We start from the raw sequence: 18295 nt of genomic DNA on the forward strand, positions 1-18295 counted from the left end.
ATAAACGTGATGGCGAGCGATCGCACAGGTATAGACTCGCCCAACTAAATTACGATAAGCCCTTTGCTGTCCAGTGTCATACCTATAACCCTATAGTTAGGGTAGCAAATGGAATACGACTTCTTTGTAATAGTTATTCATATTTTATTTAGTACTGTAGGTAGTAGTACAGTTCATCAAAATGTTGAATGATACACTCTTGATGACTGGATTTTTGTTAGGTGATGACAATGTCAAACGCCAACAGCACAGAGGACAAGTAATGATACGCCTCTGTACAGAGCATTTGTTTGACTTACAAGAGCTGTAGTGGGGGTTATATTGAAAATTAGTTTGAGCGCATGGGGGCGCTATCACGTTTGGCGCTTGCTGTAGGTGTTTTATAAGTACTTTACTCCATAGACTGTATACTACATTGCCACACTCGATAGCTGCCTTTTATTGTTCGAAGTTTTGGCTACTCAAACCATTCTTTTTTTTAAAGCTGATTGAACGGACCAAAATCTGATTGAGTTGTTTCAGACGTTGCTAAATGTGATTTGAATTCTGCCATTTGTTAGGTTGTTGTGTTAGTCTGTTTGTTCTTTTTTATGTATTGAAACACTCCTGCCAGTATAAACAATTTTCATTGTTAAATGAGCCACACTCTACACCTATACTATGTTACTAAACTGGTCTTTCATAGCTCCCTTTTATTGTTTGAAGTTTTTGCTATTTGAACAATACCATCTCTTCATAGAATGTATCTTATTTTGGCCCCACCAGAGCTTTTACATTAATCAGTATGACAATGTCGCTGATCAGCTTCGGAGTACTTTTTTCTTGCCATTTTTGAAATTCAAATAAATTAGGCCTTTATCCTTGTATATAGAAATACAATATAAATCTACCACAGCCTGGGAAATTTTTCACTGTTTACTAATGTAAATTTCCCTATGCCAATATGAAAATACACTGCCTGGCCTAAAGAGCAATGATTATATGTTATAGCATGAAGATCATTAAAATGTTCTGCAGGATCTACAGCTCCCACAAATTATGTTGCATTGTTGGTCTAGATTTCTGGATATCTTATTGCTATAACTTTCAAGTTGGTGTCTAAAAAGGGGGATGAAGGTTCCTTATATCTTTTTTCTTTACTATGTCCTATTGATGTAGTTATTAGTCCAAAAATGAATTTCTGTACCTGTGTACAACTTTGGAATTCCAGGTTTGAATTTGCAAATACTACATCGAGGACATGCGACTAATGTATTTTTGACAGCTGTTAAAATGTGAATAATCTGGAACCTCATTCATCTCAATTTGGGAAGTTTTTCACTACACAGAATGGCTTGTTCAAAGGATTCTCCTAGCCTAAACTGAATCCATTATTTACCAGCAGTATCCAATAAATCAACATCCAGTAATAGAGCTTCTAGTGTCTCAAATTTAGATATTTTGCATTTCTTACAGTGTAACACTTTGAGTTTTCTGAATCCCAGTCCAAATTGGTTTTTACATCCAAAACAAACACTTATCCCAAACACCCGAACTGCAATAATTATTTTGACGAGCATTTCACCAACCAAGTGGATGGCAAGTTGGTTGGTAAAACGCGTGTTGAGGAGAGTAATGCAGTTCTGGTGATTGGGAAAACTGCTTATTATGGATTCATTGTACACCAAAGGTTCCAGTTTTATCCTTGCTTTTTACATTGCTGCTCAAGAATCCTATCCTTGACTATGCAAATATATGGTAATGTATATTCCTATTTTTCTATAAATGAGCCCCCTTTTAGTGATCCATCAAACTTCTCCAAATATTTTCCCCCAAATGAACTGCTTTCTTATTCTCGAAAGATATAATATTATCTGTATAAGCGATTCTAAATTCAGAACTATCTTTGACAAGTTTTGAAGGTTCTTTATCGTGTATAAGACAACAGACAACACTGACTAACCTGTTTGGTTTTGTTCATTCCTTTGTTAGTTCCATTCATTGTCCAGTCTAAACGTTATTAGTTATATAATTGGTTCAGATAACCTTGTCCGAGTAACTTATTTGAAAACAATAAGCCTGTAAATATCTTGGCCTATTAATAATTGCGGATACTTTATAGACTCAAAAATATCAAAGGTTAAATGTGTAAATTTTTGACATAATCTCCTAGAAATATTTTCTGATGAAGGCTAAGATTCTCATCGATTCTTTATGTTTCAGTTTTTAGAAACTAATACGATATCTAAGGAAACTATATTATGAGAACTTTCCTCATAGAGACTTATGTCATTAGTCTACTGGAAACATGAATCAGCCAACTTGGGATGAACCGCTAAATCTGTGACCAAAGTCATAAATCCTAGTGCACGTGAAATTGATATTGTTTATTTATTCATGTGTAGGGGTTATCCTCATGAGGAAAAAGGAATATACAAATACAGTAATACCTCAACTAACTTAACTTAAATGTATGTTTAAACGTAGACATATATCAATGTAAATATATAAAATTCAAATAATATAAACTGTAATGTCACAATCAAGATGGTTGGCTTCCATAGTTAGTATGGTGATTAGAGACAGTAAAAAGATCGCTACTCATAATCCTGTGATGATGAGTACGTCAATTAAAAACAAATGCATTGGTAGTTGGTATTATTGATTACTGTGTTGTAATAACAACTTAAAGAATATTAAACATTTTACAGATTTTTATTATCATAGGATGAACAATATAAACTGCACTTGAACTATGATACCAAAATAATAATTTTATTAAATCCGGTAAAAATTGTTTTTTCAATTACAATCACGGCAAACGTATTTTGCTTGAAATTGGTCAATATCAATCACGAGATTCCTAAAATTAACTGAAACACAATCTTTTTTACGTGAATATGGCCAATCAGAATAAAAATCTGTGATAAGCGTGGTGAATTTTTTTCCCAAGATAGTTTTGTTATTTATTGTTTGTCTGTCTTTGACACTGGAGTTTATGTTGCTCAGAAATTGTAGACAACAACTTTTACCACATAGAAGTTTGTTGAAGAATGTTGAATCGTAAGACAAGCAATATTTTTTGGGAAAAAGCATTTAGACTTAATACTTCTTCATAATTGAACACAATATATACAGAAGTTTCTTTCAGATACAAACTGACAGAAAAACTCTTTCAAAATACCTACTTTCACATGAACATTGAATTACATGAAAATTATTTTTCCCCATTCAGTTTGTATTACAAACATTCGTTATGTAAATGAAATATATATCATTCATAGGAATCTGGTATATGCTTCAGATAGTAACTTTATTCGTGATTAACTAAAAAAACACCATGAAACTTACACGAATTATGTATATGTCTATGTTAACCAAAAAATCTATCGAGCAATGGAAATCTCATTTTTCAAGCTAACATTACTTCCAACCTACATCAATTGACTGATGGTAGGCTTACACCTCTGTAATTTTCTACAGGAGCTTAAACCCTTGATTTGTGAATGGGTGTCTGATGAAGCTATTCTTCAAAAATTCTGAAAACATTTCCGTAGAATGAGGTACACACAGAGAACTTGAGGTACACAAACATTTTTTTGTACAAAAATTTAAAGATTCTTTCAATCAGCGCAAACTCGTTTGTAACTAGTTCAATTTTTCTATGTCCATCAAATTGTATGTATTCATCCTGTATTCCCATCCATTCTTCGAAACTAAAGTGCTCAATCAGCTTTCTGTTGAATTGAAAACTAATTGGCCCATGGTTCTTTGGGAATATCGGATCCTGCTCCAATTAAACTCGCGGTGTCTTCTTGATATCTAATCTCAATCTTAGGTCTTTTGAATCTGTTGAATTGTTTATTTTTTTGAGGAATTTCCTTTTTGCATGTATTACTTACAACTTTTTTAGTTGAATGTTTTCACACTGAAAAAACCTGCGTCAAATTTTCTGAGGTGCTATCAATCATTCAATATGATATTTATTACAAACCGATGGTCAACACCTCCTAAGTGTTGAACAAAATGTCTATATGACTTGTCTAAGCTTATAAGCAGCAGAAGAAGCAGAAGAAAACAATTGTAATGTATTTTTCACTATTCGATTTTGTATTTCTTATTCTACATTTTAATTTTCATTCCGACTTAATTTCATTATTCTAAAAATACACATTTTTTTTAAAGTTCTATGCAATCTACAAGTTGTTATGTACCAAATACTTGTTCTTTCAATCCATTAACGTTTTGCAGAATTGAATAGTATTTGCTAGGAGTTTTGAGTGATGTTTCATGTAGGCAAGACATTTTGGGGACCCAAATGGATTATCGATAATGAAGAGGTAGAAATTCTTAATCTCCATTGTTCTTGGGTAAAAATTAATGAACAAAATGTAGCCAGTTTCTCCAAAATATGTCGAAACACACCTACTAGGTGTGAAACAAATCATCAACAATTTGAATTTGGTTAAAGATTGTCTTGTAAAATAAAGTATTTATTGGTTCTGACCTAGATCATACAGAGTGTGATATCAAATAAGTTTAGATAGTAAAATTCAAGTGATGAAATAATATGTGCATAATACACATAATAAGTAAATAAATAAATACTTTGAGTATAGGGTACACATCTCAAAATATGTCACAAATCTAGACTCTTCTCAATATTGCTGCGATGAATAGTAAGTAAATAATAAATATATAAACACCAATTCCTTTGAAAACTATTGACAAATCTGGTCAAATATTGCCATCTTGTCAAAGCTTATCAAAGAAATATTTCCTAAACTACATGATTTAGACTGCCAAATCCTGAAAATTCTGACCAATCTGGAAACGTCAAAGATCAAAAAAAATGTCATACATTTTTTTTACAAAAACGTTTAACTGGAACATGTACAAAATCATTTTCTAGAAACTATATGAGATAAATTCATTATGCTTGATCACCAGTTTATTATATCAAAAAAAATCTTGATGAGATTATGTAATTTTTTTTGTATTTTGGCTTAATAATTCTATAATACTCTGAATCCGAGTCTGTCTAGAGTAACTATGTTCCACAAACCACAAACTATGTTCGACAAACCATTTTATACAGACATTCTCAAATAATTCCTCCACACACCCCTATCAGCATAAGGTAGTTGCATTCAATAGTATACTTCACAGACTATGGAATATTCCACTATCGGAAAGTCATTTTCAGAGAGAGCTGAGTTTCATCGAACAAATCGCTGCCATTAATGGCAATCAATGCCAATAGACATTATCGACTCCATTCTTTCCAAAAAAAACTACAAAAACAAGGCATGGACCAGGTCTACCCAAATTCAAGAAAAGAGAACGTCCGCTATAGGACATAATAATATCGCTGTTTTTTTTTTTAAGGAATGCCTGGACGTAGCTTATAGAACAAATAATAGTTTAAGCAAATTTATTGAAAACAATAAAAAACTTCAGTGTCGGATAGATGAGGAGTATATATGTTGATGTTGATTTCTGGCTCTTGCCCACATCAAACCATCTTTTAGCAGAAGGACATGAGTTCAACCATGACTGTGACATGTTACATTTAGAAGAGAGGCGTTTCAAAGAGATTCTGTCATAGAACTTGCCTTTTTTTGTTTCAGAAAGCAAAATATGGAACGACCGCCTCGTAACGAACCTCCAGTGGAACCCGTAAATGGCATAGTCCAACCTGCTGTTCAACCTCCTCCAGACATGCCAGGGCGTGTAACCAATCAGCTGCAATTTTTGCAGAAAACTGTACTAAAGGCTGTTTGGAAACACCAGTTTGCATGGCCTTTTCAACAACCAGTCGATGCAAAGAAACTTAATTTGCCTGTAAGCAATATATTTTTTGTTATCAATTTAATGCTAACTCAAATATTCATTGAACTGCTTGTTTTGAAATAGTTTCATTATTTGTGAATTCAAAAAAGATTTTCAAATGATTTAAAAATATAAAGACATTATTTCATTGTCGTTTGCTTTTAATTGATAAAATTGAATATTTTCAAAATTGTGACTCTCTTGGAGAATGAATATAAATTACTTCCAATATTACTTACTTTTTATCCACAGGATTACCACAGAATAATAAAACAACCCATGGACCTGGGAACAATAAAGAAACGTTTAGATAACAATTACTATTTGTCGGGTAAAGAGTGCATTCAAGATTTTAATACAATGTTTACGAATTGTTACGTTTACAATAAACCGGGAGAAGATGTTGTCGTAATGGCACAAACTTTAGAAAAAGTGTTCTTGACTAAAGTAGCGGACATGCCCAAAGACGAATTTGTAGTGGAAACACCTACGAAAGGACTCAAGGGAAAGAAGGGAAGAACAAGTACAGGCCCTGCTGGTCCTGTTTCAAGTGTGGGAAGGGGTAGACCACCTGCGACAGTATCTTCAACCAGTGCTACACCAGTGGCTACTACTACAGGTTAGTACACTGAGTTTTCTTTCGTTACACTTTATGTCACCACAATTCGGGCCTTAGTTCTCGCTGTTTTTTAATGTTTTCAGCAAACTTGGATTTCAAGCATAAAACTAGATAGTCGAACTTCGAAAGAAAAGCACCATTACTTATAAAACAAATAAATAAAATTAGCTTTTGGTTTATAAATTGAAAACTGAATTATGATAAACACATCAAATAATTTACGTATTACCCATTATCGAAAAAAATTTCAGAACTTGTCATATACCATCAAGTATTGGATTATTTGGGTTGGAAAACTTTCTCCTACTTGAATCAGTTTAATTTTATTAAACATCAGTCATGTGAATCAGCTTTGCAACTTATTGCTATATAGAAGGTGAAGATGTTGTCTCTATGTTTCTAGATGGAAAAAAACATTGGGAAGTCTTATATTTTTCAAATATATCACGACATTAATTCATTTAATTCTTGTGCTTTTTGTTAATTTTCATTGTCCTCAAAACCAAACTCTTGATCTCAACATGCCATTTGATTCTTCCTACTTAATATCACTCACCTTAAATTGAATTTATTTATTTATTTTTATTTATTTATTTATTTTCCAGCAATTAACTTGTGAAAAAATACAGGAAAATTGTGAAAAATGTCAAAAAGTATAGACAGAATATATTGATGTCGCCAGAAAATAAATTAAACTGATCAGTATACAGACACCAGATTGATTATATGTGATAGGTTAAACATTCTAACTTTCAATAATGATAGTATTAATAACACTTGAAGTTTAAAATGTTCATACAGCTGAATATACCTCAACATCAACATGTAATATGTATTTTTGTAATTGAATATCTTTGGTTTATGCCAGACAACACTTTAATCTTTCGATGCTCATTTGAAATAATACAAAAAACTTCAATTAAAATTTTCAGATGTATCGATATAGTCTAGAGCAGGGGTTCCCAACCTTTTTGCACCTGCATACCAATTGACTTTTTGAGAAATTTTGGCGTACCATCAGACCTAAATATATTAATAAATGTTTTTTTTTTTTTTTTTTTTTCTAAAAGTGTTCAAAGGCTTTGAATTAAATTCCTGAGAAAACTTCATATTTGATGGTTATTTTTAGATATTTGTTTATTTATAACATGCTAAAGGAGAAATAAAAAGATTGAAATGGTATTAATTTACAGTTTTATTCTTTGTTCTGCTTCTATGTTTTTTTTTTTGTACAAGAGTTCAGAAAATCCACTCTCCCACAAGTAACTTGTAGCAAATGGCATCAAAAATAACAGAGATCAAAAGTACTTGATTTTACCTCCCATCCAGAAGTTAATTAAAGATTTTTTTAAATGATCTTTCATGGATCTATCTTCTGTAAGATCGATAAAACTTTCTATTAGATTCTCGAATAAGGATTTCTGATCCAGTCCACTTTTGAGTAATCTTCAGAGAAATACTTCTAAAAGTTTTTTTTGAAGGCCTTTGAAGTGAACAATGATATTTGCAACCACATCTGGCATTGGAGATATTTCATTTTCTTCCAAAAATTATGATAGAGTGGGGAAATGCAGATAAATTCTCCTGTATTTGTGAACAAAACACGATAAACTTTCTCTTGAAGGAGTTTATTTTGTCACTGGCTGTGAAGTATGTTGTGTTTGGTTCCTGAAGTCCCAAATTCAGTGTGTTGAGTTTGTCAAAAATGTCGGCTAGATAAGCCAATCTTGACAACCATTCTTCATCAGCAAACATATGTCATGATTTTTTTCACTTAAAAACAAAAACTTCTGATCTGAGTGCAAAAAGATGGTTCAAAATATTCCCCCAAGATAACCTGAATATAATGCAGTTCAAAATAATGACATTTTTTTTCTATCCCAGTAAAATGTTTTATCACTGTTTCTAACCTTGGCTTAAACTATTGCATCAATATTATCCTAATTGGCAGTGGAAGACAACATCGGAAAAATTCCATCACCTTCAGAATAGTGATTTTTTTTTCGAAGTATTTTTCTCAAAATAAGGCCCTAAATAAGTTGTCCGCAGTCAGCAATATGAAGTCTAAGTTGAACCGCGTCTGATGTTTTCAGTTGTTCGATGTTTCGGCTCGACTTTGAAACAATTTCCAAGATGGTATGACTATACTGAGATCTCAATCTGCCTACTCTTCAGGTAGTGACACGCTTCGAGGGTTTTGTAACGACGCCTACACCAGTGACGAGATCTGGGGAGGAGGCAGGTTGATACCCCGCCGTCAAGTTACAATACCCTTCAAGCATGCCACTACCTGAGAAGTAGGCAGATTGAGACCTCAGTGTAGTCATACTTTTTTAAAATGGCTTCAAAGTCGAAGCCGAAGTGTTTTGTATTGAGTAAATAAAATGAATGAATAAAAAAATAATTAATATTCAGAAATATATGGACGTGGCGGGATCTTTAACTTTAAAGACCTTGCTAAACCACCAAATATTTTCCCTTCAATATTTTATTGATTTATGCTTTTAGACTTATATTCTTCACTTTTATTATTTTTTAGTAAATGATTTGAGCTTGTATCTCCAAACAAAGATTTCTGTATTTGTAGTATTTAAAATGGTGAATTAAAGTTATCACTTCGCTTTCTCTGGTCTCCTGTTATTTCTCTCGATGGTATCTGAACTAACTGATTACTCGTCGCCTCATGTAAACTTTACAGTTATTGCCTTTAATGATAATAGATGGAATACTATAATATCAATAATGTAATGAAAATTTGCATTTAGTTTTGTAAAAATGAAAAAATTGGTAACCTACAGTTGAAAGAACAATCCAAGTTGGATTTCTCAATTTAAAAAATTTAAATAGTTGTGGATACAAAAATAGAAATAATCAATCTCTGAGAGAATATTAATAGCTTACCTATCAATGTTATGTATAATTCAAGAAGAAACAAATTCCATATCTTATAATGAAATTCATTAATCGATTTGTCGTTTGTTACAGGATCTTTTCTATGTTTTGAAGATTTGTAAAGTTGTATCAATTTACAAAAAGGAGAAATCAGAAAAACTATAGACTTGTTTTTCTCAAATTAAAACAAAGCTGTTTTTAAATAGCTCATTTATTACTGCGATGTTTTTTTGGTCCTGTAGTGTGTCAGTGAAAACCCTATTCCGATATTTTAAGATATCGCTAAGCTATTCGCCTGCATATATCATGATAACTTCATATGTCAAAATTATACTTTTGCGGCAAAGAAGGTGGTGTTTCATATGATCGGACTTTTTCGTTTCTGAAAAAAAAATTGGCTGTAATATGTGAGTATTAAAAATAGTCTGTGAAAATTGTCATACCCCCATTCAAGCAACAATTCATAACAGATACTTAACATTCATTACTAAAGAAAAAATGTTGTTCAGTAAGTTTCTCAGTTCAAAAATGGACCAAAAAAATTACAAATTGAGTAAATAATTGGTCATTACAATTTCCTATAAATAATTGAGAAGAGAATAACAAAATGTTAGTGGATCAATTGCTTGCTGTCAGAAGCAATAATGATTTAGGCAAGCAACACGCCACCTTGTGTTCACAGTATTATGCTTAGTTTATAAAATATTCAATTTTCTCTTCAATGTTCAATAAGATTAGGGCAATGAAAGTATCTTTCTAGGTTGAAGAGACGCAATTATGTCAATTTAAATATGTTCATTTTTCAAAGAGGTTGAAAATAGTATTGTGTATAGGTGTTGTAAGTAATGTTTTTTCATTTTAAAATATTTTTTACAGGTTCCTCCGGCCTGCCTTTGGGAACTCAGGCTCCGGCAACTGTCCCTGGTAGCACCGCCACCACAACGATAGCTCCTGCTACCACTAATAGCTCTCTTCCTTCTCAACCTCCAGCACAACCTTCCAATTTTCATGGTGCACCCTCCATAGTTAATTCTTTAGATTCGAATGTGAATCCGGGGGTGCTACCGGGAAGTGTTGTACCTCCTTCACAACCAGCTAAGGTGAAAAAAGGGGTGAAGAGAAAGGCCGACACTACGACACCCACGGCTACTGCATATGATTATGCACCACCGTTGGAGTCAAAGTCGGCAAAAATATCAACAAGACGTGAATCAGGTAGACAGATCAAGAAACCGGTAAGGCCAGAATTGGATGGCCATGTTCCCCAGCCAGCATCACAGAAACTGAAAGAGAAACTTTCTGAATCTTTGAAAGCGTGTAATGAAATTTTGATGGAATTGTTCTCCAAGAAGCATGCTGTAAGTTAATAAATGTAGTAGTACTTTGTATGTTATCTTTTCTGAATTATGAAGTTTTTGTATGTTGAGATTACTAAAACTGTTTTAGTCATCTGATGATAATAACTTTGTTAGCAAAACACGCCTTGAAAGACAGCATTTTTTTTCTAATTATATTAATAAAATATTGATTTAAATCAGATATTATATTAATGGTTGTTTTTAGTGTGTTACAACAGTTATTCAGTTTTAGTCGCACAAAATTTATTTTGAAAAAAGGTTTCTTATTTAAGGATGTTATAATCTTCTGATGCCACATCATGCAATGTACAAGTGTCTCAGTATTAATGTTACAAGAAGACATTTTATTTTAAGATTGTGGAATTAGGCCCTGCTCGATTAAGAATGAACTCCAATATTATTTTTGCTTTCGAAAAAAAAAGTGGATGTTGACGGTGAAGCGAAAACCATTTTCTCATTAGATTTTTTGAGTTTGGAAAAAACTGATGTAAGTGACATGGGTCTATAGTTATTCATTATATTTTTTTCTTTCTTTTTGTGGAGTGGAATCATTTTCGCTATTTTGAGAGCGTCGGGAAATATGCCTGTTCTAGTGAAAAGTTTATTAAGTGAGTTATAGGTTTCACCAAATAATTTTTGAATTCTTTTATTATATTGTTAGGTAAGTCATCAGGTCCAGACGAACATTTATTTTTGAGTTTAGAGAATATATTTAGCATTTCTTCCTCGGTGAAAGGAAGTACAACCATTGAAGTAATATTTCTGTTGAGGCTATGATCAAAGTTGTTTCAACCTGTGGTATATCATCTATAACCTGTTTGGGAACACCTATGAAAAAATTTTTGAACAGATTTGCAATGTCATCAGGACAGGAGATTTCTTTATTTTCATGAGAGATTTTTATATTGGACGATTTGGGTTTCTTATTATTTTTCAGTTTATTGATAACTGTCCAGGAGGTTTTATTTTTATTTTCAGATAATTGAATTAATTGGTTATAATGATATCTTTTACAAGTTTATGGTGTTTACGTTTTTGTATTTGATATAGATCTTTCAAAATAGGGTAATTCTTCTGAAGAATATACATATCTTTCAACTGTACACTCGACCTTTGATTTCATCGGTTGTCCACGAATTTGGGAAATTTTTGAGGATTTTTTTCTTCATTGGAAATATCCTAAAGAAATGACTTTGTAATGTATTTGAGAATTTTTCATATTTTTCATTGCATGATAGTGCATCATATGTTTCGCACCAAGATTCATTTTGTAAAATTTGGGCAAAGGGTATTTTAATTTTATTGTAATAGTCTCTGAAACAATTGACCTCTTCAATATGTTTACAGCATAACTTATGTGAGTTGATTTTAACAATTATTGTAATATGATCAGAGAAGTGGTTATCCATAACATATGTACGTGCTTCAGCGTTAGTAAAAATATTGTCAATTTTTGTACTAGAACTTGATATTCTTGTATCCTGATAAACAATACTATGAAGGCCGTATTGTGCAAATCTATCAAGTAGTTCCTCTCGTTCATGTGAAAAGATGTTGAAATCTATATTAAAATCACCTAAGACCCATAAAAGTGAGTTTATGCTAAATATTTGGTCTAACATTTCCTGAAGTTTCTGGCATAATAAATGGAAGTTTCCTGTTGGTGATCTATAAATTGTAAATATTTTATAAGTTTCAAATACTTAGGTTGTTAATATTTAAAGGAGTTGTCACAAGTTCTTGTTTTGCCCACAGGGCAGTACCACTACCCTTGTACATACTGCGACAGTATGCACTCGCAAGGTTATATTCATCAATTGAAATATTACTTACTTCAAAGTCCTTTAACCATGATTCTGTTACTGACAAAAACATTGGTTGCTGGACGGAAAGCTCTACTTCAAGCAAACTCTGCTTGCTCCTTATACTTTGCATTTTTGCATATAAAATGAAGTTTACATTCCTTTTGTTACTATCATCAATATTTTTGCTTTTGCTATCTATAAAAAATTTATGCTATTCCTTTGAGCATCCATATACTGCCTACAGCGTCTGAAGTCAAATCTCTTGAAACCTACTTCTCTGGGCCAAAATTCTGGTGTATATAATTTTTCTTTGTCGGAGAAATCAGCTCCAACTATGAAACATTTCAGTTGGTTTGAATCTGTTTGCAGCTCTTGAACTGTGACATCACTATTATCTTTCCCTTCTGGTTCCTCCGGGTGAAGCTTTTTCGATATGAACTTTTTTATTTGGGTGTCGTATATGTTTCTGGTTACTCTGTATGGGTATAACCATACTTTCGGATTTGCCCCTGTAAAGTCGGTTTTATCTTCACTGATGCCAATATATTTAGTTGGATTTCCTGATTTTCAATTTATGTTGTTATGGCGTCGACCGTTTCTACTCTTAGGGTTTACAAATTTTTTTCCATTATCACCATCACGGCCAGCGATACCAGTAGTTTCCCCTTGATATATGTTTTCATTCATCAAACTCACTTGTTCTAGTTCGATCTTACTAGGCATCACTGTTAGTTCAGGTAAATCATGTTTGTTCACAATTTCTTGGACAGCTGGGGATTCCTTACTGGGTAAAAAACTTGCAGGTGTATAAGTTTTTTTTTACACGTTGACTGAATTTTGTTTTGTTCGGTTCATTTTTCATTGGTGGCTTATCTGTTGTGTTTTTATAATCCTTGAGTTTTTCTTCTAGGAAGTGTGCATTTTGTTTCAATAGATTGTTATTTTCTAATAATAAATTGTACTTATCTTCTTTCTCTTTTATCAGGGCTCTTAACATATGGTTTTCCATTTCCAGGTTTTCACATTTGTTAAGTTTGTCCTTGTTTGCGACACTTACTGGATATTGTTTTTTATCTAGCCCATAGCACTGTATTCTAGAATCACATATTGTAGCATTGTAGCACTTGAGTTTGTTTTTCATCGCACATGAAAGATGGAATACATTTCCACAAACAACGCAAATTATAGATTTACTTGGCTTTGTTTGGCAACATTTATGCGCCTTTTCACCGAAAATTTCATCTTTTAGTTGGATGACTTCTTCAAGCTCGTCGTCAGAAGACGCCATCTTGAATTATCTATCTATTACCATATTTTCTAAATATGTAGTAGGTAAGCAATTACCAATAAAAGGTTAATGAAGTGAAGACCCAGTTTTTTGTACCTCCTTGAAATTTTTTGCAACACTGGGTAGTAATGTGTAAATTGATCTTGAGGATCCACTCCCCCACAAGGTGTTTTCCTGGAAAATATATCTGGTTCATCATGTTACTGAAATGATCTAATAAGGGTCTGACCTTATAAAGTAGTTTGAAAGACAGCTAGAAAAAAGTCGTGTGTCGTTTCCAATAGTCATTTATTCTACTCATGTGTACCCATATGCAAAGTTGACCCCAAAATTATACGAAATTCAGGAAGTGTTGGATTCTTCCACTCTGTAATTCTTGCAAGTTTCTTTCCACTACCCGTTGCCAGAACATCAATAGCATACAAATTAGATTGTGAAATTATATCTTCCAAAAACTCATCCGTAATTAACATTTTAAACCAATCATATGGATGTCCACTAAGCTGCCACTGAGTGTTGTCATCATCTGGTATGACAACTGCATCCGCAGAAGTCACATCATCTAACAAAGAAGTTGTGGTTGGCGATCTCTCAGTAATTTCTTCAACATCAGCAGATATGATAAATATATTTATCATGCACAAATAAATAAAACCCCTGAATTTTCTACATACAGTTATCCGTTTCATGATTTTCTTCCAATTCTTCACTTTCGGAGAGATCTACATCTGAGTTATAAAGAAATTCCATAATTTTCTCAACGATAAAGTTTTTATGTTTTTTAACAGTAATTTTTTACATTTTTTTGTATACCTTGAGGGTCCTGGTACATTTAGGTAATCCATTTCAAAGAAAGAACACAAAAAATAAGCACAGTGCTCAAATAAATGAATCGTATTAGATACAGTGGTATTATTATGCCTTCTGTAAACCACTAGCAAACCAATGCCACCTAGGAACGAGCAGTTTATTTATCTGAGAAATCAATATAGGAATCTTCTCCACATAAGTTCAAATATGCAGAAAAATTTTCATAATCTAGTCGTAAGTGGGGGATTTTCTTCGAATTCATTATAATTTACAGACTCAAGCGCGCCATCCGCATATATCTGTACCTAACTAAGCCGCACATGTGCGCTTTCCGCATTGATAGTGTTAACCTGAAAAGATAGTAGTTTAATTGAGGTATTTAAATTTTCCTGAAATTTTGTTTAGAACCACAATTTCTCATCGTGATCAACTTTTCCCAGTATCGTTTTGACATATCAAAAAAAAAAGTATACATTACCTGAAAATAAAATTAAAGATAGAACAAGGAATTTTGCCAAAGTGGAACTCTCTCGAATTATATAAATGAACCATGAAAAACTTGAATGGAAGATCCTTACAGTTTTATAGAACAAAATGCAACATTTCCCAAAATTTTATACTATGTGTTCTATTCGGACCACGTTACCTTCCGTTGATATTTTGAGTTTGATCATTCAACACCGTGTGTGTGATTGAAAATGTATTAGGAATCACACGTTAAAAGGTAAGACCTCGATAATCCTTTGCTCGCACAAGTTTCTACTTCTGAGGGCTGTCGTTCGTAGGGGTGCGACAGCTGGTTAACGGAAAAACAGTTTTTTTTTTAACTAGCAAAAAGTATATAACCCCCTGTCATTGCCCATTAGGAAATGAAATAGTTTCGAGTTATTCAGGAGAACAGTCGAATATCTTATACCAACCCATTATATATCGCCAGTCCACCGGTGGTCATTGAAAAACAAAAATAACGTTGAATGATCTAGAGAAATAATTTCAACAAAAATACCGAAAAATTAAAAACAAAAACAAGGGGTTAAATTGGCTGTGTCCATAGTAGGCATAGTCACTACAGTCTTTAATACTTTTTATGGTATTTATTTGAATAGTATAACTATTGAAAAAATTCTTTTAGTAAATATGTAAAATAAATCTACTCTACTATTCCACTTTCCATGATGATTTAACAATGCAAAAATTGCTGCCAGTTATAACTTTTCTTGCGTTTAAGTAATAGTGGGCAGTTGCTTTGGTGGCATAGTCGACAATTTCATATACTGAATATGAAAAGAGCAGAATTTAAAGAGATTAGATTAATAAAAAACGAAGTCTGTTGATAAAGTTCCAAAAGTGTTAGTTGAATTCGTCTAATAACAACAAAAATGATCCAACATGTTTCCTATCTATAATATACTTTCTCACTCATTAATTTTCCACAATAATGTTTAGAAATTATCATATTAAATGTTATTTTTTCAATTGAAAAAAATGTTTCTTCAAGTGGCATATTGCATCATCTAGAGATATTCATTTTGCACCTTTGAAAAGATTGATCCATAATAATAATAATAATATTTTATTGGTCTTCTGGATCATAACTCAATGATATATAACAAGTCAGTGTAATATGATATAAATAAACTTATTAAAAAAATATATATATATGTATATATAGGATATGAACAGTTATGTAAAATTATATATTAAAACTTATAATTAGGTAAAATTATAATATATAATATAAATAGGCTACGTTTTTATATTCTCCAGACTCGCCAAGTACTCATTAGTAAACCCTGAACAAATTCATGCCGTTTTTGAACAAATTATAAATTGATTATGTTAAGAAACTCAGCAACATTTTCTATGGTATGAAAATAGGTAATCATGTCAATCAATTGAGAAACAAAAGTAAAGAGAATCTTGAACGGGGTAGTGAATTAAACGCAAAAAGCCTTGTTTATAATGTACAATTTGCTGTTTGTTTATTTATTCATATTTTGCTAAATCAAATTACTATATATTTTAATTTTTTATGGATTACTTGATAAGTGAACAATATAATTTTAAAATTTGCAAAAAACAAGGAATAGAGAGCAAACCAAGAATACTGATTAAATTATAATCTTTGTATTTACACATCATACAAATGTTGAATTAGATTATAGAACACATTTTTTTTAATGTTTTTTTTTTTGCAGAATTATGCTTGGCCATTTTATCAGCCTGTTGATGCTGACTTATTGGGGTTACATGACTATCACGATATAATAAAGAGACCCATGGACTTTGGCACAGTCAAACAAAAAATGGATAACAGGGAGTATCGTACTCCACAAGACTTTGCTGCCGATGTTAGACTGATTTTTACCAATTGTTATAAATACAACCCTTCAGATCATGATGTAGTTGCGATGGCTAGAAAACTACAGGATGTATTTGAGGTTAAGTAAGTATGATTACATTTGTAATAATGATGGTGAATAATGTGACAATAGCTTCATATTGAATTTTTTTGTATGGCTCAATATTCATTTGTTGAATACTTGCTTGCAGGTTTGCTAAAATCCCTGACGAACCACTAAATAGGATAGGTGGTAGTGCTGCAGTATCGACTTTAGCTGTAAAATCTGAATCCAGTAGTTCTGGTTCAAGTTCGGAGTCATCGAGTGATACAGAGGATTCTGAAGAAGAAAAGCGGAACAAACAGTTGAAGTTATTAGAAAAAGAAGTTAGTTTGTTTCTAACATATTTATTACTGGGTGTTTTTCAACTGTTCAGAATGAAAAAAGTTCATTCTGAACAGTTGTTTTCGATTCTGAGGCTTTTGATTCTGAAATGGACCACTGGACAAGCAATTCATCTTCCTACATATTATATTGTCTTACGTTTTTTCCAAAATAATGTAAACGGCCGTATATAACTGGATAACTACCTATTTGAACAAGGATTTCGACCTAATGTTCGGTGGAGACGTCCGCGGACATAAATAGTCTGTATTTTCGAGTAATCATTAGTTTTATCAATTTAAAGATCTGCAAACAAAAGATAAATATCATAATTTCAGGAAAATATTGTTCAAAACTCACTCCAGTCATTCCAATAAATGTTCAAAATGTTTCTATTCACTCCCTGATAATAATGAAGTCTGTTGAAAAAATCGTCCGGTATTGATGAAATTCCTGGTCATGTTATTAAAGATTGCCAATGTGATTACTGAGCTTTCGACTCATATAGTTAACTCTACATTCATTGGGGCGAGGTTTCCTGATATACTGAAAATGTCAAAGGTTTTGCCAATATACAAAAATAAGGGCTCTCGATCTGACTATGCATCTTACAGGCCTATATCGCTACTTAGTCAGTTTTCTAAAATTATTGAATACTGTTTCTATCAAGATTTTATGATTACTTTGAATCACACAGATTATTTTCTTCTAGTCAGAATGCTTATAGAAGAAATTAATCTACAGTTGGTGCAATTGATCAACTCATTAAACATGCGCTGGAAATCTTGGAAAACAAACGACAGACTCTAGGACTATTTTTTGATTTGAGCAAAGCCTTTGATCTCATTGACCATAACATACTGTTACACAAATTGCAGTTTTATGGTTCATGTGGCTCTGCATTGAATGGGGTTAGATCTTACCTGACTGATCATAGTCAGTTGGTCTATGTGAATGGAATGAATTCTGAAAGAAAATGTATATCA

General features: G+C 32.3%; 1 protein-coding gene across 13 annotated transcripts in view; it reads left to right on the forward strand.

The window, feature by feature from the left end:
- Nucleotides 1-18295, forward strand: part of LOC111507170 (bromodomain-containing protein 3) — a 65421-nt gene that overhangs the window by 10957 nt on the left and 36169 nt on the right. For all 13 annotated transcript variants that reach the window (XM_074173038.1, XM_074173025.1, XM_074173037.1 and 10 more), the window contains 5 exons: nucleotides 5610-5823; nucleotides 6064-6430; nucleotides 10199-10680; nucleotides 16782-17029; nucleotides 17137-17311. In XM_074173038.1, coding sequence (XP_074029139.1) covers nucleotides 5620-5823; nucleotides 6064-6430; nucleotides 10199-10680; nucleotides 16782-17029; nucleotides 17137-17311 — 1476 coding nt within the window. In that variant the 5' untranslated portion in view covers nucleotides 5610-5619. The remainder of the gene's footprint in view (nucleotides 1-5609; nucleotides 5824-6063; nucleotides 6431-10198; nucleotides 10681-16781; nucleotides 17030-17136; nucleotides 17312-18295) is intronic.

The sequence above is a fragment of the Leptinotarsa decemlineata genome, unplaced genomic scaffold (assembly GCF_025532065.1).
Source record: "Leptinotarsa decemlineata unplaced genomic scaffold, Ldec_3_MD MMD2_tig00000199_RagTag_RagTag, whole genome shotgun sequence".
Lineage (NCBI taxonomy): Eukaryota > Metazoa > Arthropoda > Insecta > Coleoptera > Chrysomelidae > Leptinotarsa > Leptinotarsa decemlineata.